The sequence below is a fragment of the Rhamphochromis longiceps genome, linkage group LG17, assembly GCF_057381845.1.
Source record: "Rhamphochromis longiceps isolate RC_006_pf linkage group LG17, R_longiceps_female_GT1.1, whole genome shotgun sequence".
In the NCBI taxonomy this organism is placed as follows: domain Eukaryota; kingdom Metazoa; phylum Chordata; class Actinopteri; order Cichliformes; family Cichlidae; genus Rhamphochromis; species Rhamphochromis longiceps.
Window position 1 is genome coordinate 3536789 of NC_140573.1, and position 26686 is coordinate 3563474.

General features: G+C 43.4%; 1 protein-coding gene and 2 long non-coding RNA genes across 4 annotated transcripts; 2 read left to right on the top strand and 1 right to left on the bottom strand.

Annotated features, from left to right (window-relative positions):
- Nucleotides 1-9552: 9552 nt before the first annotated feature.
- Nucleotides 9553-13768, top strand: LOC146649098 (inverted formin-2-like). Its single transcript, XM_085387494.1, has 11 exons — nucleotides 9553-9560; nucleotides 9659-9821; nucleotides 10626-10733; nucleotides 11059-11129; nucleotides 11246-11366; nucleotides 11501-11665; nucleotides 11902-11992; nucleotides 12156-12272; nucleotides 12344-12688; nucleotides 13103-13165; nucleotides 13322-13768. Exons 1-10 carry the CDS (start codon nucleotides 9553-9555, stop codon nucleotides 13162-13164), a joined length of 1251 nt encoding a protein of 416 aa, XP_085243620.1. The 3' UTR covers nucleotide 13165; nucleotides 13322-13768.
- Nucleotides 13769-19363: 5595 nt separating this feature from the next.
- On the top strand, nucleotides 19364-22150 carry LOC146649099 (uncharacterized). Of its 2 annotated transcripts, none has more exons than XR_014908179.1 (5): nucleotides 19364-19525; nucleotides 19626-19738; nucleotides 21390-21484; nucleotides 21595-21661; nucleotides 21819-22150. It is a non-coding gene; the product is annotated as an uncharacterized LOC146649099 (long non-coding RNA). The 2 variants fall into 2 exon arrangements; XR_014908178.1 differs by having other exon boundaries at nucleotides 19365-19525; nucleotides 21595-21653.
- Nucleotides 22151-22343: 193 nt separating this feature from the next.
- Nucleotides 22344-26306, bottom strand: LOC146649100 (uncharacterized). Its single transcript, XR_014908142.1, has 3 exons — nucleotides 26257-26306; nucleotides 26038-26150; nucleotides 22344-22656 (listed from the first exon to the last, which is right to left on the bottom strand). It is a non-coding gene; the product is annotated as an uncharacterized LOC146649100 (long non-coding RNA).
- Between the last annotated feature and the right edge of the window lie 380 nt (nucleotides 26307-26686).

A 26686-nucleotide genomic window follows, 5' to 3' on the forward strand; every position in this document is an offset into this window, starting at 1 on the left:
GTAGGTTATTTTGAGGAGCATTTGAGGACGAGACACAGACAGTTAAGAGGTGACACAAAGAGCATGTGAGGTCAACACATACACACATATTAGTTAGACTTATTTAGAGGAGAGATCAGTTATGTCTAGACAAGAAAGAGGAACAATTCACTTTGAGACAAGAACGGAAAGTACCAAGCCATGAAAATAGAAGATGATTTTCTGGGTGAAAAGTCATGATGATGTTGATCTGATCTATGTATAAAATGTACCGGTGACGCATGAAGGGGCGTCAGTAAACAAACCCTGATGCTATAAAATATCTGTTCATGCTTTGATTAAGTCGAGGACTACTGGCTGTCTGCGTACAGAGTGTCTTCCCACACGTGTGTTCATTAAAATCATTGTTTGACCAAAGACCTTCTGGACCAAGAGTGGTTTGTACTCTCCCTCCTCAATTTTGAACCTTAACATTGTGTGTGTGTGTGTGTGCGTGTGTGTGTGTGTTTGTGTGTGCGTGTGTGTGCGTGTGGAGGGACAGAGAGAGAGGAAGAAAAATGGCCAAGTCCCTTTAACTGCCAGCTTGGAGACTGAAAAATGATCCCCTCAGCTGACTGGCTGATAAGAACAGAAACTGCAAGGGGAGGTCACCTTCAGATAAACTAACCTCTGCTGAATCATTTATCACAGAATATGATGGATGGAAAACTGAGACCTGGACATCAGAAATCACGGCACGCGACTAGGAAAACTAATGAGTGCTCTAACCCTGTTGGAGCTCCCTGCCAAAACCAAACAAACAGCCTGCAGTCAGAAAAGTGAGATGACTGAGCAAATTGAGGTAAAGTGAGTTGATGTAGAATCTGATTACTCCCAGTGAGGAATTAATTTGTGGATCAGTTATTAGCCCAGAGGGACGTGGAATGAAGAATAACTTGAATAAATATGAATTAACTTCTGGAACTGAAACCAAATGAACAAGGATGCTTTACTATTCAGACAAATGGTATTGGAAGCTGTTTGTGTTTAATGTTCACTAAAGGAAAAAAAATATTCCAAAGCCTGGTTTTCTGGATAAGAGGGTGCAGGATGGAAATGTGTGCACAAGACAGACTGCTGGGTTTTCTTTGGTGTGAAGGCATGAGGTATAAATTTCATTGTTATGGTTTATTCGTTCTTCTACTTTTATTATTCTGCATACTTAGAGTTTTAGGGAAGGTTCAGGTTAGCATAATATAAACAGTGAAGCTGGAGGATGAACGCTAACTTTTTTCCCACTTGATAAAAGTTAACGTGAGGGTTCCTGATGGTTAGGGACAAATGCAATCGCATGGCAGGATGCTGTAAACGGACCAAACATCAGTCAGGAGAACAACTGAGATAATCCATCCACAATACGAGGTTAGTGATTCATATACTGCTGCATGGGCTGGGCTGTAGTCAGTGTTGCCAACTCCTCAGTAAGGACAATCGCTATTGGTTGTCCTAAAAGTCGCTAGAAGTCGCTAAATGACGTCATCGCCTAATTTGCATAATTGGTCATGCTAATCTAATTGTAACCTATGTTGTTGGAGAGAGCAATAACATTGTGGAAGAGACATAAAGGGAGTAAAAAACGTCCTAAATGCATTTAGAGTTTATTTAGAACTACAAATTAAATTTCTTTTAGCAATTATTGTTTTTTTTAATGTCACAATTCCAACCCTGCTCCTTTACCCGGGCTTGGACCGGCAAAAGTGACCCGAAATAGGCGCTCTGGTGAAGTTACTTTGTGTGTGTGTTTATAAGTAGTTTTAAACCTTGTGATCCACAAAACAGCATAAGAGTAAAAGAAGAACTGACTGTGTTACAGCACCCGCTGCTTGTTGAGAGTTATGCGATACGCGCTTTCACGTCTTTTTTTAGCGACTTTTTTTTAGGAAAAAAGTCGCTAAGGGGTCTGAAAACTCGCTAAATATAGCGACAAAGTCGCTAAATTGGCAACACTGGCTGTAGCTACATCGTAAGGTTTTAAAAACTGAGCCTTAGAATAAATAGCGGTAATACAAACCGAGAGAGAGACAGTGATCACTGACTGTTTTTAGGGGCCTGGAAGCAGGACTCGTCACATCATCACTTAAAGACTGGATTATGGAATTTATTTATGGGCATTTCCAAAAGTGTTAAATGGTAAAATTCAATGTGTGGTTAAAAAAAAACATAAGATGGAAAACTCCTGCATTTGAAAACAATACACTGTACTGTATTTTTACAGATTTGTTTTGTTTTGTTTTACTCTAATGGTTACATGTTGATTAGAGTATCTAAATGATCCTGGTTAGGAAAACTTGTTGTATTTTTCTCCAAGTGATTCGGTTGGCTTATAAGTTCACCCTGTCATTCACTTATTTGCACTGGAAATCATACTGAGAAAACTGCTCAAAAGGCTGATACCATGAAGTAAGTTCCTACTGCTATTTTCTAGGATTACATTTTTGTGGATACCTTCCTGTTGGAATACTTAGCATACTGTAGGTGATTTTCATTAGAGATTTCTCTTTATCTGCTTCAACTTTCATTTTTGTCAGTGAAGAAGTGTATAGGGTTCACTAGAGTTTTCGGGAGGTCTCTGTGGATCATTTTAGCCCTGAGCACTAGCCGCTGATGCTAGGGAAATCTTAATTACCATGCAGCAAGATTCAGCATTCAGACCGTCCTTTTTCTCTCTCACACACACACATGGGGACACACTTTTCAGGGCTGCTGCCTCTGTCTCTGCTTCCTTCTCCAACGGTGGATTTTGGAGGTAGTGATATACCAGCAGGACACACCACGGTGCGTCCCACAGGCACAAAATGTTCTAGAAACTTCCACCGTCTCTCATCGTGGCTTCATTTACTAGAATGTACCGGTGTTCAGCTGCTAAAATAGGAACTACATAAACAGCATCCTTTTGGAATATTTGTAGAGCTAAACTGTCACTTTAAAAAAAGTGTACAAAGACGTGTGAATACAGAATTCTGAGTATTACCATTAGAACTTTATGCTAGAATGTTGATATTGATTTGTGGATTTAAAAGAAGTATAACCGGAATGATTACTGGGCCATCTCTGTCTGTCTGTCTGTCTGCAGCTAAAGTTGATAATAATAAGATGTGGTTTGTGGAAATGAAGTGTGTTATTGCTATGAAAAAGCTGCAGTAACAGTATTATGAGGGAGGTTCTATCAGTTTTTAAATATATGGTGTTGGGGGTCTCCTACAGAGCAACAGCATTTGATTGATTACTAACATTTCCATAAAATTTCTCATGTCCAAAGACATTCATAAACGGAGCCAACGGCCAGTTGAACTGATTCCTCTCTCACCTTGAATAATTTTTTCCAAATCTTTCTCTCGGACTCATCTCCAGACTGCCTCTTGGAGTTCATCATCTATGACAGCTGTAATCTGTTTCTTTTTTAGTTCATTTACATTTGCTTCATGGTTTATCTGTATTTAAAGATGTCAAGAAAAGATTTGAACCAATTTCTGAAGAAAATAGTTTTCAGGGCAATTAACTCACAATAAGCTGATGTCAGAATACCAGCTAGCCTTGCAAAATTAAGGCTACAAATACCTCTTAATGCATCAGAGATTTTGACCATAATTAGACTGGAATTCCATTTAGTAACAACAACTGACTAAGCAGTTACCTAGTCTCCAAATATGGTAACCAGTGTGCATAAATTCCACCTACTAAATGTTAAACACGTGCAACAGCTGCCACAGTAGACAGAGATGGTAGAAATCTGAAAGTAATTTGATACTAGGCTGGTCATTAGCTAGACATTAACTAAAGGAGAGAGAGGGAGAGCTTAACCCTCTAAAATCTGAAAACAGAACAGCAGCTGTTGAACTGAACGCCATCATCTTTGGATCAAAGCACAGTGGTAAGTCGCACAATGATGCCTCTTGTTTCCTTCTTTCTACTGAGAGCGAAGGACTCAAACCCTCACATCAACACACTGCCTCAAATAATGACAGCAAAATTGAAGGGCTGGCAGTGAATGAGAGAAAAGCACACATGGCGTAAACAGACTTTAAAGGCAGGCATTGATGGGCTGTGACATAACTGGACACTGAAACCAGATGAATCTTTTTTTAAGGTTCCTTTTTATTTCAGGACACAGTGATCCATGCTTTTTAAAGGAAACTGAAGAAAGTGTTCCAGGTTTCACATGCTAACACTTTTGGTGTATGTTTGCCAAGCTAGTGTTTTCAAACCGCAACATAGTCTCTATAATTTCTTTAATTATATTTTTTTCCATTGTTTGCCTGTAAAAACTAACCGTAGATTGCTCCCACACTGCTTGAGACACAACAACAACATAAAGTTACATAGTTACATATTATTTAAAAAATCTACAAAAAAGAAGGATGTGAAACATCTTTCACAACAACAACATATTTCGCAACAAGAAAGACTGGTGTGATCAAGCACAGATCAAAGATTCTGGAACCATCAGCTGTGGAATCACAAATACCTGCAAAAAAAGAGGGAAAAGACAGAAAAACCATCAAACGTGAGAGAGAAGACAATTATTGGCATATAAAGACCGAAAGAGAAGAGGTGCTCAGTGCATCATGGAAAGTTGCTTGGCACCCTGACAACAGCATAACTAAGGGATGCTTCAAAGACACCTGATAGTCCTCCATTATCTGTACCACTAGCAAAAAATTTTATTAACAAGAAAAGTTTGAAGTCTAATCTTGAAATGTAGAGACAGTGTCTACCTCATAAACTTGAATCTGGCTTACAAGAGAGGGACCTGATCACTGATCTCTGGATAGTATGAGGTCTTTAAGGTGTGGAAGAGCTTTGTCATTAAGAATCAGAATCAGAAAGGGTTTTATTGCCAAATGTTGAGCGGGTTTACAACATTAGGAAATTGCTGCGGTGCTTCAGTGCAAACATACTGTTATAAATACTGTTATAAATACTGTTATTAAGGGCTCATTATGTGAGGAAAATCATTGTTAATTCTGTATCAGAGGCAGCCAGTGAAGAGTAGCTAATATAGACGAAGAACTATAATTTCTCTCTCTAAGTACTTTCACTGCAGCATTTTTAGATCAACAATGGGCTTTCTGGAGACTTTTCTAAAAATGTGGATATTCACTAATTACAACCCTATTTAGTATGAACTACTTTTTTATCATTGCTGTAGACATGATGTTCCTAAATCTGACAATACAGTGCATGCAAGCAAAGACAGACTAAGATACTTGTTTTATGTGTGAGTTAAGAAAGAAATCCTAATCAAAAAATAATTCCAAGGTTTCTCACAGCAGTACTAAAATCAAAAATCCATTTTTTAAGTGTGTTTTGGAGCTTTTAGGGGGAAGTTCCATAGCTTCAGAAGTAGAAAATCCTGGGTCATCAAAGCCTTTATGTTTTAAGCCATCCCAGTTATTTGCATCACCTAGCAACATAGATAAATAAACTTGGTTATCATCTGCATAGCAGTGGAGGACTGTAACAGATGAAAAGTATCAGTCCTAAAACATGTCCATGTGGAACTCCGCGGGTAACCTTTGTGTCTGAGGAAGACACATCATTCAACAAACTGAAATCTATCACATAAATATGACTTTAGCCTCTAATCTCACTGATTTTTTGCATCTTTAGCAAAATGTTGGTTTCAAACACAGTTGTGAGATTTGATAGAAGAGAGAAACTTAAATTAAGTAAGGCATTTGGAGACACTTGTGCTTTTTGTACACTTTTTCATGTACTTTAAATCCTGGCTGAAATTAATTAACCAAAATTCATTTTTAAGGATTTTGCAAATATTTAAGAGGTTCGTTGCAGTTAAATGTAAAGTTTGCTATATGCAGCATATCAACAATATTGGATCAATGGTAAAACATCCTTGAGCAGTCCAGTTAGGGTGGGTTTAGACCAGCGGTCCCCAACCCCCGGGCCTCGTACCGGTCCGTGAGTCGTTTGGTACCAGGCCGCGAGAGGTGAGGCTCAGGCGTGAAATGTTTCGTTTTCAGGGTTTTTATCGGTTTTCAGCGTTATTTTGTTATCGTTTTTATCGTTAACTCGGTTTTCCTGGGTCTTTTCACGTGTGTTATGAATAAATCTTCTTTTTTCGGTACCGGTACTAGTTTTATTTTGTTGTATTTATCCGTGACACCTTAAAGGCCGGTCCGTGAAAATATTGTCGGGCATAAACCGGTCCGTGGCGCAAAAAAGGTTGGAGACCGCTGGTCTAAGCAATCGGCTTGAGTAATGGGCAGAACAATTACATTAACTTCCACTAGAGGGGAGTACAACTACCTGCTCTAATTAAATTGGTTGCCGACTGCCAGTAAAACAGAAGAACATGAAGAAGAAATTATATAATAGTCATGCTGTGAGTGAGACGACGCAGCACGTAATAGCAATAAATAAATATTTGAAAAGAAAAATAGTGAGTCTGACCTGGGTCCTTGAGAAAATTCCGACCCAGACGAAGGCCCTAGCATTAGTAGTGGTCAGAAGAAAGCAAAAAAAGGGTAGATTGGGGACAAACTTGTTAGTCCAATAATCACACAACTGCTATGTTAACTCCAACTTGAATGGTTGCCTTCTTTCGTTCCTCCACACAAGAAAAAACTGACACTCCAAAAAACTCCTACTTCCCCTTCCTGCCTGCGCGTAGCCATGCCCCCCCTTCACTGGACACTTGCGCAGTGGGACAGATACATCTAAACAAACTGAACCAATTCTGCTATACATGGTGCGCGGGGAAAAATTATCAATATGCTTTTTGTGACATTTTTGTTTGGTAGTATGTTGTGTTATTTTTCTAACGTGAAATATGTACCGTGGCTCCAAAAGATTGGGAAACACTGGTTTAAACTACAGAACCCAACACTGCCACCTTCAGAGCGATTGGCGCAGCATCTGTGAAAGTGACACTGCTGGTAGTTCTCTTTTCAATGATAGAAATGTAAGGAGACAGACGCTATGTTCACACTGCAGTCGAAAGCGCATCAAATCCGATTTTTTTTTTTGACCCTATGCGACCCATATCCAACCATGGTATGACAGTGTGAACGGAACAAATCCGATATTTTCAAATCTGATCTGGGTCACTTTCGTATGTGGTACTGAATCCAATACATATCCGATGTTTTAGAATGCGACTGCTGTTTGATGGTCACGTCGCATTAAATCCGTCTTGTACGTCACTGACACAAGACAGACGCCAATTATCAGTGCCGCAGAAGCACCCGAGAAGACATCGCGAACGCTTCTGGCCATCCAGTGTAGATGTTAGTGAAACTGTTGGGAACAACGTTGGAGAAACGTGAACATTTTATTTGTACTGTATAATCTGCAGATTCTGACAGAAATCTGCAACTATCCTTTGAAGCAGCGCTCCTCTAAAACAGCAATAAGGATAATTATTAGGTTATCTACATTATTATGTAAATAACAAAATAACTTAAAGCAAAATTGGGAAACGTAAAGTCCGAAGTCTTTATATTAAGGGCCATCAGTCAAACAATATTATTTGCTCTGGGTCTAAACAGAGCGCGTTGTGGGTGACGTCTTCTTTTGCGCATGCGGCCGCTTCGAGGGTTCACACTAGAGCACGTTTGCTGTCCCATTTTATTTGTAGTGTGAACGAGCAGACAAAAAAATCGGATTTGATCAAAAAATTGGAATTGAGCATTAACACCTGCAGTGTGAACGTAGCCAAAATAACCTGTCCTGACCCTCTCTGCGTTCAGGTGTCCAGCCATCCATCCTCCGTGCAGCTGCTGTCCATCCTTCAGGCCTTGTTGCTGGTGGGTCCGGACAGAGCTGAGGTCTGGTGTGCTCTGGAGCTGCTGATGGATCGAGCCACCCTGCTGGCTCAGGATGGTAAGTATGAGGGTGCATCCAACATCAGATCACTGGGTCCAGCTCTGATTCCGCCTCTTTGTAGAAGTGTCCTCTCTATATAAAAGATGACCCCTGTAAAGAGTCCCTTAAGGTTCAGATGCAGGCCCTGTTTTATGTCAGTTTGTATAAATGACAGCAGGCAGAGTATGATCAAAGCTGAGGGCATTTCACAGGATCAGGCGAAGGTGAATTCATCGGCTCTGTTTTTCTTGATCGCAGCTGAGGTAGACTCTGCAGATCACCTGCTGGAGAAGCTCCTCCCCTGAAAGACTTACTCAGCCAATCTTACCATCGACAGGGCGGTCCAGACTAGACTACCAGACAGTCCTCCCAGCCAATCAGAGGCACTCACCAAAGATGCTCCGACAGCCCCCACTGCAGCAGCACTGCCTCCGGCTCTTCCCACTTCCTATGCCCCCCTCTTCCTCCTCCCTTACCCGGTGCTATGACTCTTCCCCTTCCACCCCCTCCACTGCCGCCCACACCCTTGCCTGGTGCTATGGCTCCTCTCCCTCCACCCCCTCCACCCCCACCCTTACCTGGTGCTATGGCTCCTCCCCCTCCACCCCCACCCTTACCCGGTGCTGGACCTCCACTCCCCCCCTCTCCTCCAGGTGACATCAGAGCTGAGACAGTTCAAAGTCTGGGCAGGTTATATAGCAGCTCCGCTCCTAATTCAAGCCACACCCCCTGCCCAACACTGCGGATGAAGAAGCTGAACTGGCAGAAACTTCCATCCAGACTGGTGTCAGGTGAGGCCTGGTATTGGCCCAGGTCAGGTGCAGGATTCATCCAAGCTGACGTCACTCTGTGTCCACAGGCCACGAGTCTCTGTGGACGTCAACATCTTTGGACTCCATGGAGCCAGATTACTGCAGCATCGAGCACCTCTTCAGTCTCCCTCCGACTGAGACCAAGACCAGAACCAGAACCAAGTCAAAGACGGAGCCCAAAGAGGTGCCGCAGCTTTCTCTGCCTTCACCTTACAGGTGTGGCGTTACACGTTTTACCTTTTTCACATCCACATGTTCAATTCTGTCCACAGGTGTCCTTCATCGACGCCAAGAAGAGCCTTAACCTCAACATCTTCCTCAAGCACTTCAAATGGTGACTGTTCTTTTTCTGAGTCTTGCAGCCAATAAAAACACCTGTGCTGTGACATCACCATCCCTGTATCACCTGACCTGTCTCACCTGCAGTTCCCACGAGGACTTTGTGGATCTCATCCGAAGAGGAGACCGATCAAAGTTTGATGTTGAGGCCCTGAAACAGTTCATCAAACTCCTCCCAGAGAAACATGAGGTCACCTGCGCTTCACCTGTTCTCCACCTGTCTCTCACCTGCCCCTCACCTGTGCTTCAGTTGTCCTTCACCTGTACTTGACCTGTATCTCATCTTTCCCTCCTCAGGTAGGGAACCTGAAGTCTCATCTGGCAGAGCAGGACAAGTTGGCATCAGCAGATCAGTTTTACCTGCAGCTCATTGATCTGCTCAGGTGTGAGGACAGCGCCAGCTGCAGCACACATCAAGCACAGATAAATAAGCACAGCTCACCACAGATCCACTCACTCGCAGTGTGTGTGTGTGTGTGTGTGTGTGTGTGTGTGTGTGTGTGTGTGTGTGTGTGTGTGTGTGTGTGTGTGTTGCAGTTACTCTCTGAGGATTGAGTGTATGTTGCTGTGTGAGGAGAGCAGCTGTGTGTTGGAGACTATGAGGCTCAGACCTGAGCTGCTGGACCGCGCCTGCCAGAGTGTGTATATACATGACAAACACACAGCAGCTACACAACAAACACGCTGGCTGCACACGCACGTTTGGCTGCTGTGGTGGTGTTCTTGTTTCTGTTTGTGTGTGTTGTTTTGTGTGCAGGTGTGAAGGAGAGCGCTCGGCTGCCAGTCTTCTGTAAACTAATCCTGAGTGTCGGAAACTTTCTCAACTATGTGAGAATCTTTTTTTTACTCCTTGTAATCTGATTACTTTGTGTGGCATGCTCAGTGACGGTCCTAAAGCAGTTCTCTTCCCGAAGACTCAAACCACACAAACAAACTCTTCCATCTATATGAATGAGCGATATTTTTTTTTTATTAAAAATTTGAACATAATTCAACACAAACTCTTGTGAAGGACACAAAGTCAAAGACTTCCAAGCAGAGCGCATCGGCCAGCACAACACAGAGTTTGGGTCCTTTACGCTAAGCGAGACAGGTGGAGAACAAGCTAGCGGTCAGTGTGCCGCATCCTATGCGAAAGGGCCTTAAGTTCTTGGCTAGTTTAGCATCAACATGCTGTCTGTGCAGATGTTAGCAGTATAATGCAGCTGTTTATGTCCTGGATGCTGGTTCCACTGCACCATGATGCTTGTCCTTTCGTACAAGAAAAATAAGTCATGTCCGTGTCTCTGCTGTGGAGTGGGCCTCTAGCAACTGCTGGACTTCACCTCAGCTAACTGGAGCCTCTGATGAAGTTTTTATGAAGTTATCTAAGCAGTAATATCACAGCTGTGAGGTTGATTGCACTAACAGTTCATCCGAGGATTGTTTTGTTTTGTTTTTTTGTTTTTATTTGTTTGCACATTCAGGCAGGTGTGACTCAGCACCAACTATTAGCTCAGCACAAATCTACCAACAGACTGTCTACCAAGACAGTTCATTTAGTTGCCAAATCATAAATCAGTCTGTTATTTAGCTGAAATAAAATGTAAAGGCTGGTAGTCTGATTTAGTCATGTGATGTATGGTCCATCAGGGAACTCACACGGGGAATGCTGAAGGCTTTAAGATCAGCACTCTGCTCAAACTGACCGAAACCAAAGCCAACAAGTCGAGAGTCACGCTGCTGCACCACATCCTGCAGGTAATGCTGGGAATACTACGAATACTGGGGAATACTGCAGTATTGGGGCAGGGATAGCTCAGTAGGTAAAGTGGTCGCCCCATGATCGGAAGGTCGGCGGTTCGAATCCACTTAACGGCTACCCTGAGGTACCCCTGAGCAAGGTACCGTCCCTACACACTGCTCCCCGGGCGCCTGCTTAGTGGGCTGCCCACTGCTTCACTGAGTGAATGGGTCAAATGCAGAGAAAAACAAGTAATTTCCCCATGGGGATCAATAAAGTATCCATTATCATTATTATTATTATTCTCATAATAATTCAGTTGCTGCTGTTTGTGACCCTTAGGAGGCTGAAGAGAATCACCCCGACCTGCTCAACCTGCCCGATGACCTGGAGATCTGTGCAAAGGCTGCTGGGTAAACACATATAGGAGTTCAGTCACGTACAGACTGCTGGGTGGAGTCTGTGACGTGGTAGCTCAGGTGTTTCGCCTGCAGCGGTGTTAAATGTTGCCCTCTGACTCCACCTGCAGGCTCAGCTTGGACTCTATTCAGTCTGAAACAAACACTCTAAACAAACGGCTGAAAAACTCAGAGAGGAGCGTTTCCTCCTCATCTGACAACATGAAGGAGCAGTACCTGTCCACCATACAGGTGAGTCACTCAGGATGAGGCTGTCACCTTTACGGGCAGATAAATCCAGTCTGTACACTCACTGACACCGTTTTAGTGGGACAGACCTGCTGCTCCAGGTGAACTTACCTGTTGTTCTTATGTGGTGTTACCAGGAGAGCCTGCAGGCTGTTGAGCAGCTGCAACTCCTGCTGTCATCTGTGGAGGAGCAGAGGAAGCACCTGTCCGCCTACCTCTGTGAGGACAGCAGCAGCTTCTCCCTCGAAGAGCTCTTCAGCACCATCAAGGCATTCAGAGACCTCTTCCTTCGAACCCTCAAGGTCAGCGCCAATCGCAGTGCGGCTCAGTCTGCAGGACTCATACCCTGCCGCACGTTTGCATGTGTCATTTAAACTATGTCTCAGCCAGCCAATCGGCTCTGACTTTAACCGTGACAAAGTGTGGTAGCTGCCACACATTAGTCCTGTTTCCCTGTAAATGTTAAGCTCCGCCCTCTCTGGGGGGCCGGTTAGCCTGCTGAAGTTTGAACTGTGTGTTCCTTTTATTCTTCGATCAGGAGAACGAAGGTCACAGGGAGCAGGAGAAGAGGAGGAAGAGGTTGGAGGAAGGGAGGAAACTGAGAGAAGAAGCCCCCACCAGAAAGATCAGTAAGTCAGACACCATTATTTCACCTTATATCCTCCCTCCTTAAATGGAGAGACAGGTGAGGGACACCTGTCTCTCCAGGTGTGGCAGGTGAAGGACAGGTCAAGTACAAGTGGAGGGCAAGTGGAGAACAGGTGAGACATGTGAAGGGCCGGTGACGGACAGGTCGAGAATCAATAGCTGACATCAGCAACATCGTCGACAACCTGCTGGCCGAGATCAGGAAGGGCTGCAGGCTGAGGAAGACAAGGCCACGGGCAGAGCCGGACGGTGGGGTCGAAGGTGAGAGCCCGGCAGGACTTCTGCAGACTTTCTTGTCACTACTGCTCGTTTGATCAAGTTCTCCTTTTCAGGTCACCCCGGGGTCACGCAGATGTCACCGGCCCAAGACAAGCCAGATTTTCCCGAGAAGCCTCGGGAGGAGGTCCGGACTCCCACACATCCACCTGCTGGAACCAGACCAGAACCAGAGCCAGCAGAGCCAGACAGAGCTGCCTCAGAGCTCCAGGCCCTCGGTGAACGCCCCGCAGCTGAGGTCCAGGGTCCGGAGTCTGAAGTGGACACCAGACCAGCGCAGCAGGAAGTCCAGCACACAGCTAGTCAGCAGGATGTGACCCAGGTCAACAGGAGCAAAGATCCTAACCCGGAAGATTCTGCTCCCCAGAACGCATCAAACACCTTAGACACCAGCCCAGCAGGTAGAGTGAGGCGCTGTGCTCTCTGCTTCAGGCTTTGAGCACGCTCAGTGCTGCTGTTTGTTTCTGAAACATGGAAATTTTAATGCTTCCTGTCCCACAGCCCACCCACACAGATCAAGTTGTGTTCAGTGTTTGCAGCAGAGTGACGGAGACTCGGCCGCAGATTACAGTTGAGTCGAGTCGAGATTGCCATACCATGGTGATGTAGCCGGGTCAGTCTGGCTGTTGTGATGTAGCTCTGAGTCTATGAGGTCACTTCCTGTTCCTGAACATTAGTGTTTCCTGTGACATGGTGAGCTGAGGCTCAGGCTGTAAGGTCTCATCAAGACGATGATAGAACATCCTTTAGTGTTGATGATGAAATAAGCTTTATATCTAGAAACCGACCAATCGTATCCTCTCTTTGATCTCCAGAAGGCAGTGGTCACACAGGAAGAAAGCGTTTGAAGAAAAAGAAAAAATGCATCCTTCAGTGAGGTGAGCTCACCTGCAGCTGTGCATAAATCCACGTCAGCGGCGATTCACTGCTGTCCTTCACTCTAAAGCATTTCATTGGTCGAAATGTTTTTATGTTGTGGGATTTAAGGTCTTTTTTTAAATATCATTTATTATTTTATTCTTCTATGGTTCCAGGTACATGGGTCAGGACTTGTTTCTGTGGCGACAGGACTGGACCCGCAGGAGAACAAAGTGTTTAAAAGGGAAACACAATCATAAAGAACGAGGAAGCAGCAAGGATTCTGGGCGGAGCTTCCTGTGACTGACTGATCTAACCCTCGCTCACCTCTCAGTGGCGCCGAAGTAACTGCGTCCATTTGTGATGTCAGCAAGGTTTCTGTGTGCACTTCCTGTCAGGTCGAGGCGCTGCACTGTCTCTGAGCTCAGGTGGTCTGATGTGGGTGGGGCTCAGAAAGCACAGCAAATAAACTCTTTCCAGGTTAATGCCACCTGCCTGCTCACCTGGTTTCTTGCAAAAGACCTTTTAGATTAAAAGCCTCGCATTGTTCCCGTGCAGGTGTTCAGGTTTTAGACTTTTCTGTTCTTATTGTTGATTAAAGTTCGCTGAGACTTTTACTGTTAGAATAAATGTTGTTCTAGCTCTTTGATGAGTCCTGTTTTTTGTTTGTTTGTTTGCTAAAGTACCGAACGGGACAGAAAAACAATCAGAATTGTCTGAGGGCCAGGAAAGATGCCCAACGGGTTTATTTCTTCAAGTGGAGAAAACGTGTCAATGTGATATTGGTCCACTTGATTGATCTTTATCATTATTATTATTTATTTATTTTAAGTTACTAAAATTGGACAGACAATTAGACAGAAAAGGGGGAAAGAAAAACAGAGGGGATCGGGGGACAGTAAGAGAAGACACTGAGAAAATCCATTGGGTCACCTGTTAACAGAAGAAAAAAGAAAACAAACAACAAGAGAACAACACAAAACAGAGGTCAAAGCAACAACCTATCTACGTGTAAGTAACAGTAAATACTAAATATTGAATGTTGAGCAGCACGCAAGATCAACAGCGCACGATATGCTTTAAGGTAGCAGCCAAGGAAGATATAGTTTGTGTCTGTGAGCACCCATGTGTACAACCCCCAGACCCAGGAGATGTTACCCTTTTCCCTGGGGTGGAGGCAAGCAGCCCGCAGCCACAGGGAGGCCAAGCGTCCTGATGGTGTACAGAGAACAGGGGTTGTGAAGACCCCATACCTCACTCCGCTTGCTCATATGTCGTGTTGCTGCGTGCTCTTCTAAGCGAGCAGCTCCTGTGCTCACCTGACGGTCACCTGCACCAAGGAGCTGCTGTGATTGACGGAGCAGCAGCTCTCCGAGAACCAACATGTTGGACTTTCAGTTCCAGGTTTTGAGCCACAAAGTACTCATTGCCATATGCAGTAATCTGATTGGTCAAATCTGAGCCTGTTTAGAAAAAATAACTCCCAGATGCATCCACCCATGATGGATGTTTCTTTTTCAATCACTATGTGCTAAAAGACCTCCCTGCACTGAATCATACTTGTTATCAATCTCTGGCTCTCTTTCACAGCATGTCTTTTGTACGGTCTTCCTTCTCTCACCCTAACCAGTCGCGGCAGATGGCCGCCCTCTCACTGAGCCTGGTTCTGCTGGAGGTTTCTTCCTGTTAAAAGGGAGTTTTTCCCTCCCACTGTCGCTAAAGTGCTTGCTCATAGGAGGTCATATGACTGCTGGGTTATTGTAAGGTCTACCTTACAATATGAAGCGCCTTGAGCTTGTATAAATAAAACTGAATTAGTGTACACCCCCCCAACATACACACACACACGCACACAGCGCAGGTAAGCAGCTGAGTCACATGTGAGGTAGACTCTTCATCTGCAGCTCACAGACGGTCACACGCAGAGCCATGAACCGGAGACGTGCACGTGCTTATTCACGCGTTTACTTTTTTTCTTTTCTTTTTTTTACAATAGATGACGTCATCATCCTCATCCCCGTGTCAGCGTTGCGGTGACGTCACGCAAAACCGGCGCTTCCCGTACTGAAGCGACGGCGCTCCAAATCATGTGACCTCTGCCCGGCGCACGCTGAGCTGATCGATCAGAAGAATCTGTGCTGATTACCGATGAGCGGGTCTTCCGAAAACCCTCACACTGCCGAGCGCGCGACCGGAAACCGACCCGCCTTCACAATAAGAGTAGGCCGAGGGCAGCCGTTCCGTCACGGTCACACCTGCAGTCAGGTGTGCTGTGACGAAGTTACTCGCGTGGTCACACTTTTTACTCGTACATGAGTTATCCTCCATCATCGCTCCTCAGCAGACCAACGCTGAGGGGGCCGTGCTTTTCCGTGCTCAAGTCTTACAGTATGTAAAAGGGACTCTGAGCTGCTCTCCGGTTTAAGTCTTGCTGGATCATGCAGGTCTGACTTGCCACTTACACAGCCATTCGACTCAGTCGTGTGAGGTGTGCACCGCTGGATTGGCTCAGCACACACCATCCCCATCGGTACAATCTGCAGAATCCTGCCTACCACGTGACTTTAGCCAGCAGGTGAACCACTGTTTCATTTTAATCAATGGCTAGTTTTGTGTGAACAAAAACAACATGAAAATTCAGTCTGACTCACCGAAATTACAACATAGTGCCTCTGAGTCTAACTACTGACCACTGCCAAGCCAAATGTATGATAACAGAGCTCCACAGCGCCCTCTGCTGTGGCAGTACCAGGTAATTTGACAGCCAGCCCCGGTGTGCCTGCCTCAGACTCGGTCAGTGCTGCAGTGGACTGTAATATTCTATTTTTTCTAATAAAACCTGTTCGAACCTCACTGGGCATGTTATCAGGTGCGGGCTTTAATTGTGAAGGTCTCGGCAGCTCTTCCGGTGCGGTGGTCGCTGTCGCGGTGCGTGTTGACGCAGCGGGTGCGTCAGGAGGAGATGTTGTAGAGCATCATCGGAGCCGAGCCCCCTACGGTGGCCCCTAGAGACAAAGCACGTACAAACTCCAAAACACGTACAAAATAAAAAACACATGCAAAAGACAAAACACGTACAAAATACAAAACACGTGCAAACTCCAAAGCACTTACAAAATCCAAAACACGTGCAAACTCCAAAACACTTACAAAATAAAAAACACATGCAAAAGACAAAACACGTACAAAATACAAAAAACATGCAAAATCCAAAACACGTACAAAATACAAAACACGTGCAAACTCCAAAACACGTACAAAATACAAAACACATGCAAAAGACAAAACACGTACAAAATACAAAAAACATGCAAACTCCAAAGCACTTACAAAATCCAAAACACGTGCAAACTCCAAAACACTTACAAAATAAAAAACACATGCAAAAGACAAAACACGTACAAAATACAAAAAACATGCAAACTCCAAAGCACTTACAAAATCCAAAACACGTGCAAACTCCAAAACACGTACAAAATCCAAAACACGTGCAAACTCCAAAACACGTACAAAATACAAAACACGTGCAAACTCCAAAACACGTGCAAACTCCAAAACACATGCAAAATACAAAACACGTGCAAACTCCAAAACACGTGCAAACTCCAAAACACATGCAAAATACAAAACACGTGCAAAATACAAAACACGTGCAAAATACAAAACACATGCAAAATACAAAACACGTACAAAATACAAAACACGTGCAAACTCCAAAACACGTGCAAACTCCAAAACACATGCAAAATACAAAACACGTGCAAAATACAAAACACGTGCAAAATACAAAACACATGCAAAATACAAAACACGTACAAAATACAAAACACGTGCAAACTCCAAAACACGTGCAAACCCCAAAACACGCGCAAACTCCAAAACACATGCAAAATCCAAAACACAACGGAAGTGCTCCAGGACGCTAGGGGCAGTGTTGAGCTTTTGTTACCTAGTAACTACACAAGCCAGGAAGTACCAATGACCGGATTTGGGGTCTGCAGCCTTAAAGGCCGCATTTTAAGGCCGATTATGTCACAGCGACACGACAAAGACTGTCCCAATTCAAAGGCTGCTCGAAATGCGGCCCTCAAATGCGTCCTTAATTTCCCTGAATTTTAAGGATGGGTCTGTGTAGCCTTCATGGCCCAACATATCCCAGACTTCATAGCGCGGCGGTGGTTTGGATAATTTTGCCGAAAAAAAACGGCGGAAGCGGAGCGGACGAAGAGTAAACTTCCAGAAGTAAGTACTGAATATTATGTCACTTATTTATGCGCAAATGTTTTTATAATGAAGAACATTAAAACATTACTGTTGGCAACATGTCGGGAAAGTTATGTGACATTAGCGACGTTTGTACTAACTTGGTTTTAAAGCCTTTACTTCAAAATATTCGCCGTTCAATAGCTGACTTTAATCTTACAGAGAATGTGATGATTTTATGCGTAATTAAAGTCAGTCATGTCAGTCAGCTGACGGTTCACTCCTTAAGCTGAAAGAAAGATGCTTTAATCACAGGAGTCACACATGTGTCCACTGTACCATCTGGGAACTCTTCTTGTTTAGCACTCGTAATGACACAAACACTAAATCCTCCTTCTCTGGTGCTGTTTTGTAGCAGTGTGTACACCTGAGACTGTCACCTGTCTGTCTGTCCTGCACTCTCTCTCTGTTTCTTTCTCTCTGATTGTGGAATAAAAGTATGAACATGTGTTTATAAGTTACACTTGTGTTTGAATCCTGCAGCTTATCACACATTTGATTTCTATGTGTGACACCTGCAAGTGTCCAGAGTGAGGACAGGCTGAGGGACCCACTGCTGCACATCATCTGTGAGGCTTTGCAGCCCTGATGATCCACCAGGACAATCTCAGCAGTATGTGAGGAAGAGGAGGAGGAAGAGCCAGCAGCAGCTGACAGATGGAGAGAATAGACAGACTGTTCCCTGTTTGTGAAGGACTGCTAGAAAAGTTTAAAATAACTAATTGTCTGTCCTGAATCAGTCTTATTAGGTAATGTTCAAATAATTTTATCATTCCAGTGTTTCCAGTGTGGGAGAAAGTACTCAGGGCCTTCAAGTTACACACTATGAAAGGCAGCAACAAGTTTGATGTTCAGAAACCTAAAGTCTGTATCAGCAGCAGAATGGAGCTAAAAATAAATGTTGGTTTCAGTTCTATGAAGCTTTGAGTATTTTGGATCAGTAGCACTGCTGTGTTTGTTGCATCATATTGCTGTGATTGTTTATATGCTTTATATATTCTGAGCTAAGTTGATCTATAGTGTTACATCATATTCTATAAGGATGTTATGTGTTTGTAGACTTTCTGCCCAGTTTGACCCATTTAGCAGACGTCAGCCTGTTTAAGGCTCTGATATCTATTCTGTATGACTTAAAGCAGTTATGACATGGTCTGATTTTCTCACCCAATACAGGAATATTTAATACATCAGTCTACTCTTCATTTTATCAGAAACATATATATACTATTATATGTAGTATAATATGTATATATCTCATGTATATCTCATGCACATATCTTTCCACGTAGCACTTTTAATTCTTATCCCTACTTTTATTTTTTTCCATGTCTATTTAAGTGCTATTTATGACACTATGTTTGCACTGTAGCACCGCAGCAATTTCCTAATGTTGTAAACCTGCTCAACATTTGGCAATAAACCCCATTCTGATTCTGATTCTGATATATTGTACATATATTTATTAGTTTCAGATGTAGCCATTCTTGTATTTTGCTTGTTTACATTATTGTATTTTGCACAACTCTGTTGCTTGTGAAGTATGGAAGAAATATAGTATCATCAGAATTCAAGTATTTTTAGACATTGAATTTATGACACTGAATTTTTATCCTCCAAATTCACCTGCAAAAATTCACCTGCAAAAAATTCACCTGCAAAAATTCACCTGCAAAAAATTCACCTGCAAAAATTCACCTGAAAAAAATTCACCTGCAAAAATTCACCTGCAAAAAATTCACCTGCAAAAATTCACCTGAAAAAAATTCACCTGCAAAAAATTCAGCTGAAAAAAATTCACCTGAAAAAATTCACCTGCAAAAATTCACCTGCAAAAAATTCACCTGCAAAAATTCACCTGAAAAAAATTCACCTGCAAAAATTCACCTGCAAAAAATTCACCTGCAAAAATTCACCTGCAAAAAATTCAGCTGAAAAAAATTCACCTGAAAAAATTCACCTGCAAAAATTCAACTGCAAAAGTGATGAACTTTAATGACCCAAGCCAGAGCAATCAGCACCAGATCGAGTCGAGTGGCTCTCAGCCAATTAAATTACGCTGTTTGATCACATGACACCGTTAGCCAGCAGTGTGTCTCCTAAAAGAGAGCTGTTTAAAGGTGAGTGATTAAGTTTTTCTCCTAAATAGAGATCATTACAGAACGCCTAGTCCTACTTAAAATCCCATTTATTTTTATTTTATCATCTACTCGAACTAAGGAAAACGTTTGACTAACTCAAAGACAATTTCCACGCCTCCCCTGCCTGACTGCAGAGGCAGTTTTGAATTTAGGAGCGCCAAGATGGCAGCGGCAAACCCTGGCGGCTCTCCGGTGAGTATATATATTTTTTTATCTTCAAGTTTGTCTTTTGAAACCTTAATTTTATTTAAATCCGTTGCTCACGTATAAAGTACACAGACGGGGTCTTTGCTCAACTCGTCTGAGGCGTGTCTCACTAAGCGCTACATGCTAGCATCCTGCTAACCGAGCTACCCTTTACATGCTGTGCTTTAGAAAATAGGATACTCGTTAAAAAAAATACTCCGCAGATATTGATAGATAGACGAACACTGCAAATATAATGTTGGAAAAGAGAACGGCCTTTGGTGAAGGGGTAAAATACACCATGAATAGAGCCATAGAGTGAATGGCTGCCATGGTTGCAGAACAGCCTGATTTAATGACAAGAATGGGGAAGAGTGAGGTGAAGTGAACCACAGCCACAAAACACGGTCAGACAAGGCGGCAAAAGGGCAGTGATCTGTCCGTCAGTATGAAGTTGGTGTGTGCTTTGGTGAACAAAAACTCCAGACTGGTAGCAGGAAGATGGGAGACTCGTGTTTCACTGGAATAGTGGTGAATTAAAACATCCTTTGTTGGGGACATTTCGGTGTAAATGCATCCATACAGGCAAGACAGAGGCAGACTAGACAGTGAAGAAAACAAGGCAAACATTAGAAATATAAAAACGGAAATATAGGATGAGTCGGGGATGAGTTCCTGCCCCAAGTGGAGGAGTTCAAGTATCTCGGGGTCTTGTTCGCGAGTGATGGGAGAAGGGAGCCGGAGATCGACAGACGGATTGGGGCTGCAGCTGCAGTAATGCGGACGCTGCACCGGTCCGTCGTGGTGAAGAGGGAGCTGAGTGTAAAAGCGAAGCTCTCAATTTACCGGTCGATCTACGTCCCTACCCTCACCTATGGCCACGAGCTGTGGGTAGTGACCGAAAGAACGAGATCGCGGATACAAGCGGCAGAAATGAGCTTCCTCCGAAGGGTGGCTGGCCTCTCCCTTAGAGATAGGGTGAGATGTTCGGCCATCCGGGAGGGGCTCAGAGTAGAGCAGCTGCTGCTCCACATCGAAAGGAGCCAGCTGAGGTGGTTCGGGCATCTGACAAGGATGTCTCCTGGGCGCCTCCTGGGTGAGGTGTTCCAGGCATGTCCCACCGGGAGGAGGCCCCGGGGAAGACCCAGGACACGCTGGAGAGATTATATCTCTCGGCTGGCCTGGGAACGCCTTGGTATTCCCCCGGATAAGCTGGAGGAGGTGGCTGGGGAGAGGGAGGTCTGGGCCTCTTTGCTTAGGCTGCTGCCCCCGCGACCCGGCCTCGGATAAAGCGGATGAAGATGGATGGATGGAAATATAGGATTAATATAACATACAATTAGGGAAAATGTAAGGAACACAATGTAAATGATATTGTAAAGTCATTAAAACAGCATACTCTGATTAAAAGAAACACATAATTGGGTAGGATAATAACAATAATAATGTTAAAAAACATGTGCAAGATGGGTATGTATACTTGTAGCCAGAATACTATAAAGTTGTAGCATGCCAGACCATCTTGATTGAATGTAACTTCGCTCCACACAAGTTTTATGGTAGACATATTCATATTGGTATCTAATAAATGATTAATTCTTAGATTTTATCGAACGTTAATTTATAAATTGTTTCTGTCTTTATGTGTTTGTTTCAGATTATGCAAGATGAAATTATTCAGTCAGCAAGACACTTGCTGCAGTTGCTGACATCATCCAACTGAACTGCTGCTGTGATGAATCAGAATACAAGGTTTACTTTAGCAAGACTTATGAGTTAATGCTACATTTAACTAAATTGTTATATATTTTTTGTGTCCAATATTGTCTCCATATGATTTTGTTTTTTGCAACATCTTGCAGAGAACAGAGTCAAGGTACCAGCTTGGTCAACCCTAAAAGACCATCTGTTCAATGACCAGGTGAAAAAGTCATAAACTAAACACTCTGCATGAGCATGGAATTTAGGATGCAACTTTATATCTTACCTGCTCTACACTCAGGGCTTGAATTACAACAACAGTCAATCACATAAAAAAAAATACTTTTGGTAGTTCTGTGTCTCTGTCTCTCTCCTCCAAACCCAGATGGCTGCTGGTACTGAACCGGGTTCTGGTTCTGCTGGAGGTTTCTTCTTGTTAAAGGGGAGTTTTTCCTCTGCACTGTCACTTCATGCTGCTCAGTGTGAGGGATTGTTGAGGTTGAGTCCATATGTCCTGCGAACAACTGCTGGGCAATGACACCATGCAATCTTCTGGGATTCCTTGGATAGAAAACCTGTGAACTGCACTTGTCCTTGGTCTTCACAGCTCACCTTTTTACTGTTTATTGAATCAAAATTCTCCAGTGACATGGATTCTACATTGTAACTGATGTGATGTTCTATAAAGTGGTTTTAATAAAAAAAAGGCAAAAATTAGTTTGTTTCTTTATTCAATTTTTGAACAGTGATACTCATTCAGTAAATGCAAATTATTTACATGGCAGTGCACTATAGGCATAAATCTAGACCCCTAGATAAAACATGATGGCATTATAGCAGTGACGACTCCTCCACAGCAGCAGGTGGGGTTTTTCTTTTTTGAGGACGGCTCCTTTTACCTGTCACTACAGATGGTCTGTTTATGTTTTGATCAAGAGCCTTTTTTGGGCAGCTGAAGAGGAGAAGTCTATCTTATGGCCAACCTCTGACTGTATCTTGGTCACATTACCCAGCAAAACCCAGTATGCAGGTTCACCTGTAACAGTCCTTGTGCCACAGATCAACACTGTTGCTTCTACATTAAACAGAAGAGCAGTGACATGGGTGCAGGTCTCCGTGACTCCGGCCTTACAGCTGGAGTGGGCGGCTTCAACCTTCCCTGTGATGCTCACAGTGACCCATGGCTGCAATGCTGGTTCATTCAGTCTTTGAGAGTGCAGTACCTGAAACACACACACAAAGTTCTTGTCTTTAAATGAACTATGAGCCAAGGCTGACATAAATGTTTTATCTACTTAATCATTAATGTAACAGTGTTTAGAAAGTTAGCACATGTAATTTTTCATTTCTTTATGTGTCCATCTATAGCATGTTACATTCTAAATCTGCCTGTTCTGTCAGAAACCTGCCTGCAGAAAATGAACCTAAAGGATGTAATCACTTTCAAGATGGAGAAAGCATAAAGTGACAATTATGAATCACTTAATATGATAAGGAGATTCTGCAGGTCATTAATCAATGTATAAAATTAAAATAAAATGCATTTTTAGTGACACAAGATACAAATATGGAAGCAAGATGTATAATCGCTCAGTTTGGGGAAATTGTGGGTAGCCTGCAAGAGCCTCAACTTCTCCATACCCACAATGTGCAACAAATGGGCACAGCTGATCTTCAACAGTGGAACATCGGCCAGTTACTTCCAACTTTAACGCAGCTTGTAGTCTTGGAGAGCAGCACACCAAAACTGCATGCACAACTTCTGCTAACAGTGGAAACGGATTAAGAAATCCATGCAAACAGATTCATAAACCGAAAGAATATTATTTTACAGGATTAATGATCATATCAGCCGCTGGCTGATCACAAACCTTGAGGGTGTATACGAGAAGCAGAAGAAGCAGAGGGAATATCCCGTTTAAGTTTAGAAAGTATTTGTAAAGATATTGACCATATCCTTTTCTGAAAGTGTGGATATAATGGATGGGGTAAGGTACTGACATGCTACAACTTTATAGTTGTTAAATTCTGGCTACAAGTATACATACCCATCTTGTACATGTTTTTTTTTATTATTATTATTGTTATTATTATTATTATTATCCTACCCAATTATGTGTTTCTTTTAATCAGAGTATGCTGTTTTAATGACTTTACAATATCATTTACATTGTGTTCCTTACATTTTCCCTAATTGTATGTTATATAGGGATGGGTATTGATAAGATTTTAACGATTCCGATTCCATTTTCGATTCTGTTTAACGATTCGATTCCTTATCGATTCTCTTATCGATTCGTTTTTTTAAAAGGAGAACACTAAAGTCGATTAGCTTAGAACTGTGTTTTATATCTTCTCTTTGAACAAGATAGAAATTTAGGAGTAACATGGCCTTACAAACCCAACAGTGAGATCTTAAGAGATCCACAGCCTACGGCTCTTCAATGGGGTGTCACAGGGTCCCCAGGAAAAAAAATGTATATGTAAAATAATAAAATAAATATTCTCCTGTAGCAATAACAAAGTTTAACATAAATTATTCTGTAGCAATTACACAAGAATATCCAGTAATGTCCCTGCCTACAATTAAACACATGCACTTACCAAAGTGAAATCGGGGGCATCTGCTGTGGCAAATGGGTGCAAGCCTTTGACCACAAACTTAGACACTGCTCGGTGACATTCGTCTATCTTGGCCTGAAAGGAGACGCTACCGGTAGACTGCAGCGAGAACTGCCAGCATCTGAGCCAGACTCTGTCTCTCTCATCATGGTTATCTAAATGCAACGCACAGTAATAGCAGGTTTTGTAATAAGGTAAATCGCGCTAACATAATGTGCAATGCTAATTGATTAGTTACCTGCAGTATTAACGGGAGAGGACGTGGAAACGCTACCGCTGCTGCTGGGTTGAGCTTCGCTAGTCCGGAGCGGATCAAAAACACGACATTCGTTGAACGCAATCGCGTGTTTTTTGAGCAAATGCTTTTGCATGTTCGTAGTGTTTCCTCCCTTTGATGAAATCTCTACTTTGCAAGTATTGCACGTTGCCCTGTTGTCATCCTTTCTCATAAAGTGTAACCAAACTTTTGAGCGTTTGTGCCGCTCAGGCGCCGTGTTTCCTACTGGGTAAAAGACGCTACTCAACGTGATGACGTCATTCGGGGCGACTGGAATCGATAAGGGAATCGTTTATAAAAGTGGCAAACGATTCCAAGGAATTGAAACAGTGGGAACCGGTTCTCAACAAGAACCGGTTTTCGATACCCATCCCTAATGTTATATTAATCCTATATTTCCATCCATCCATCTTCATCCGCTTTATCCGAGGCCGGGTCGCGGGGGCAGCAGCCTAAGCAAAGAGGCCCAGACCTCCCTCTCCCCAGCCACCTCCTCCAGCTTATCCGGGGGAATACCAAGGCGTTCCCAGGCCAGCCGAGAGATATAATCTCTCCAGCGTGTCCTGGGTCTTCCCCGGGGCCTCCTCCCGGTGGGACATGCCTGGAACACCTCACCCAGGAGGCGCCCAGGAGACATCCTTGTCAGATGCCCGAACCACCTCAGCTGGCTCCTTTCGATGTGGAGCAGCAGCTGCTCTACTCTGAGCCCCTCCCGGATGGCCGAACTTCTCACCCTATCTCTAAGGGAGAGGCCAGCCACCCTTCGGAGGAAGCTCATTTCTGCCGCTTGTATCCGCGATCTCGTTCTTTCGGTCACTACCCACAGCTCGTGGCCATAGGTGAGGGTAGGGACGTAGATCGACCGGTAAATTGAGAGCTTCGCTTTTACACTCAGCTCCCTCTTCACCACGACGGACCGGTGCAGCGTCCGCATTACTGCAGCTGCAGCCCCAATCCGTCTGTCGATCTCCGGCTCCCTTCTCCCATCACTCGCGAACAAGACCCCGAGATACTTGAACTCCTCCACTTGGGGCAGGAACTCATCCCCGACTCATCCTATATTTCCGTTTTTATATTTCTAATGTTTGCCTTGTTTTCTTCACTGTCTAGTCTGCCTCTGTCTTGCCTGTATGGATGCATTTACACCGAAATGTCCCCAACAAAGGATGTTTTAATTCACCACTATTCCAGTGAAACACGAGTCTCCCATCTTCCTGCTACCAGTCTGGAGTTTTTGTTCACCAAAGCACACACCAACTTCATACTGACGGACAGATCACTGCCCTTTTGCCGCCTTGTCTGACCGTGTTTTGTGGCTGTGGTTCACTTCACCTCACTCTTCCCCATTCTTGTCATTAAATCAGGCTGTTCTGCAACCATGGCAGCCATTCACTCTATGGCTTTATTCATGGTGTATTTTACCCCTTCACCAAAGGCCGTTCTCTTTTCCAACATTATATTTGCAGTGTTCGTCTATCTATCAATATCTGCGGAGTATTTTTTTTAACGAGTATCCTATTTTCTAAAGCACAGCATGTAAAGGGTAGCTCGATTAGCAGGATGCTAGCATGTAGCGCTTAGTGAGACACGCCTCAGACGAGTTGAGCAAAGACCCCGTCTGTGTACTTTATACGTGAGCAACGGATTTAAATAAAATTAAGGTTTCAAAAGACAAACTTGAAGATAAAAAAATATATATACTCACCGGAGAGCCGCCAGGGTTTGCCGCTGCCATCTTGGCGCTCCTAAATTCAAAACTGCCTCTGCAGTCAGGCAGGGGAGGCGTGGAAATTGTCTTTGAGTTAGTCAAACGTTTTCCTTAGTTCGAGTAGATGATAAAAAAATAATAATAATAAATGGGATTTTAAGTAGGACTAGGCGTTCTGTAATGATCTCTATTTAGGAGAAAAACTTAATCACTCACCTTTAAACAGCTCTCTTTTAGGAGACACACTGCTGGCTAACGGTGTCATGTGATCAAACAGCATAATTTAATTGGCTGAGAGCCACTCGACTCGATCTGGTGCTGATTGCTCTGGCTTGGGTCATTAAAGTTCATCACTTTTGCAGTTGAATTTTTGCAGGTGAATTTTTTTCAGGTGAATTTTTGCAGGTGAATTTTTTTCAGGTGAATTTTTTTCAGGTGAATTTTTGCAGGTGAATTTTTTTTCAGGTGAATTTTTGCAGGTGAACTTTTTTGCAGGTGAATTTTTGCAGGGAAATTTGGAGGATAAAAATTCAGTGTCATAAATTCAATGTCTAAAAATACTTGAATTCTGATGATACTATATTTCTTCCATAGTGAAGCTCGCACACAATAATTTCACTCACATGTGCTGTACCAATGTACCTGC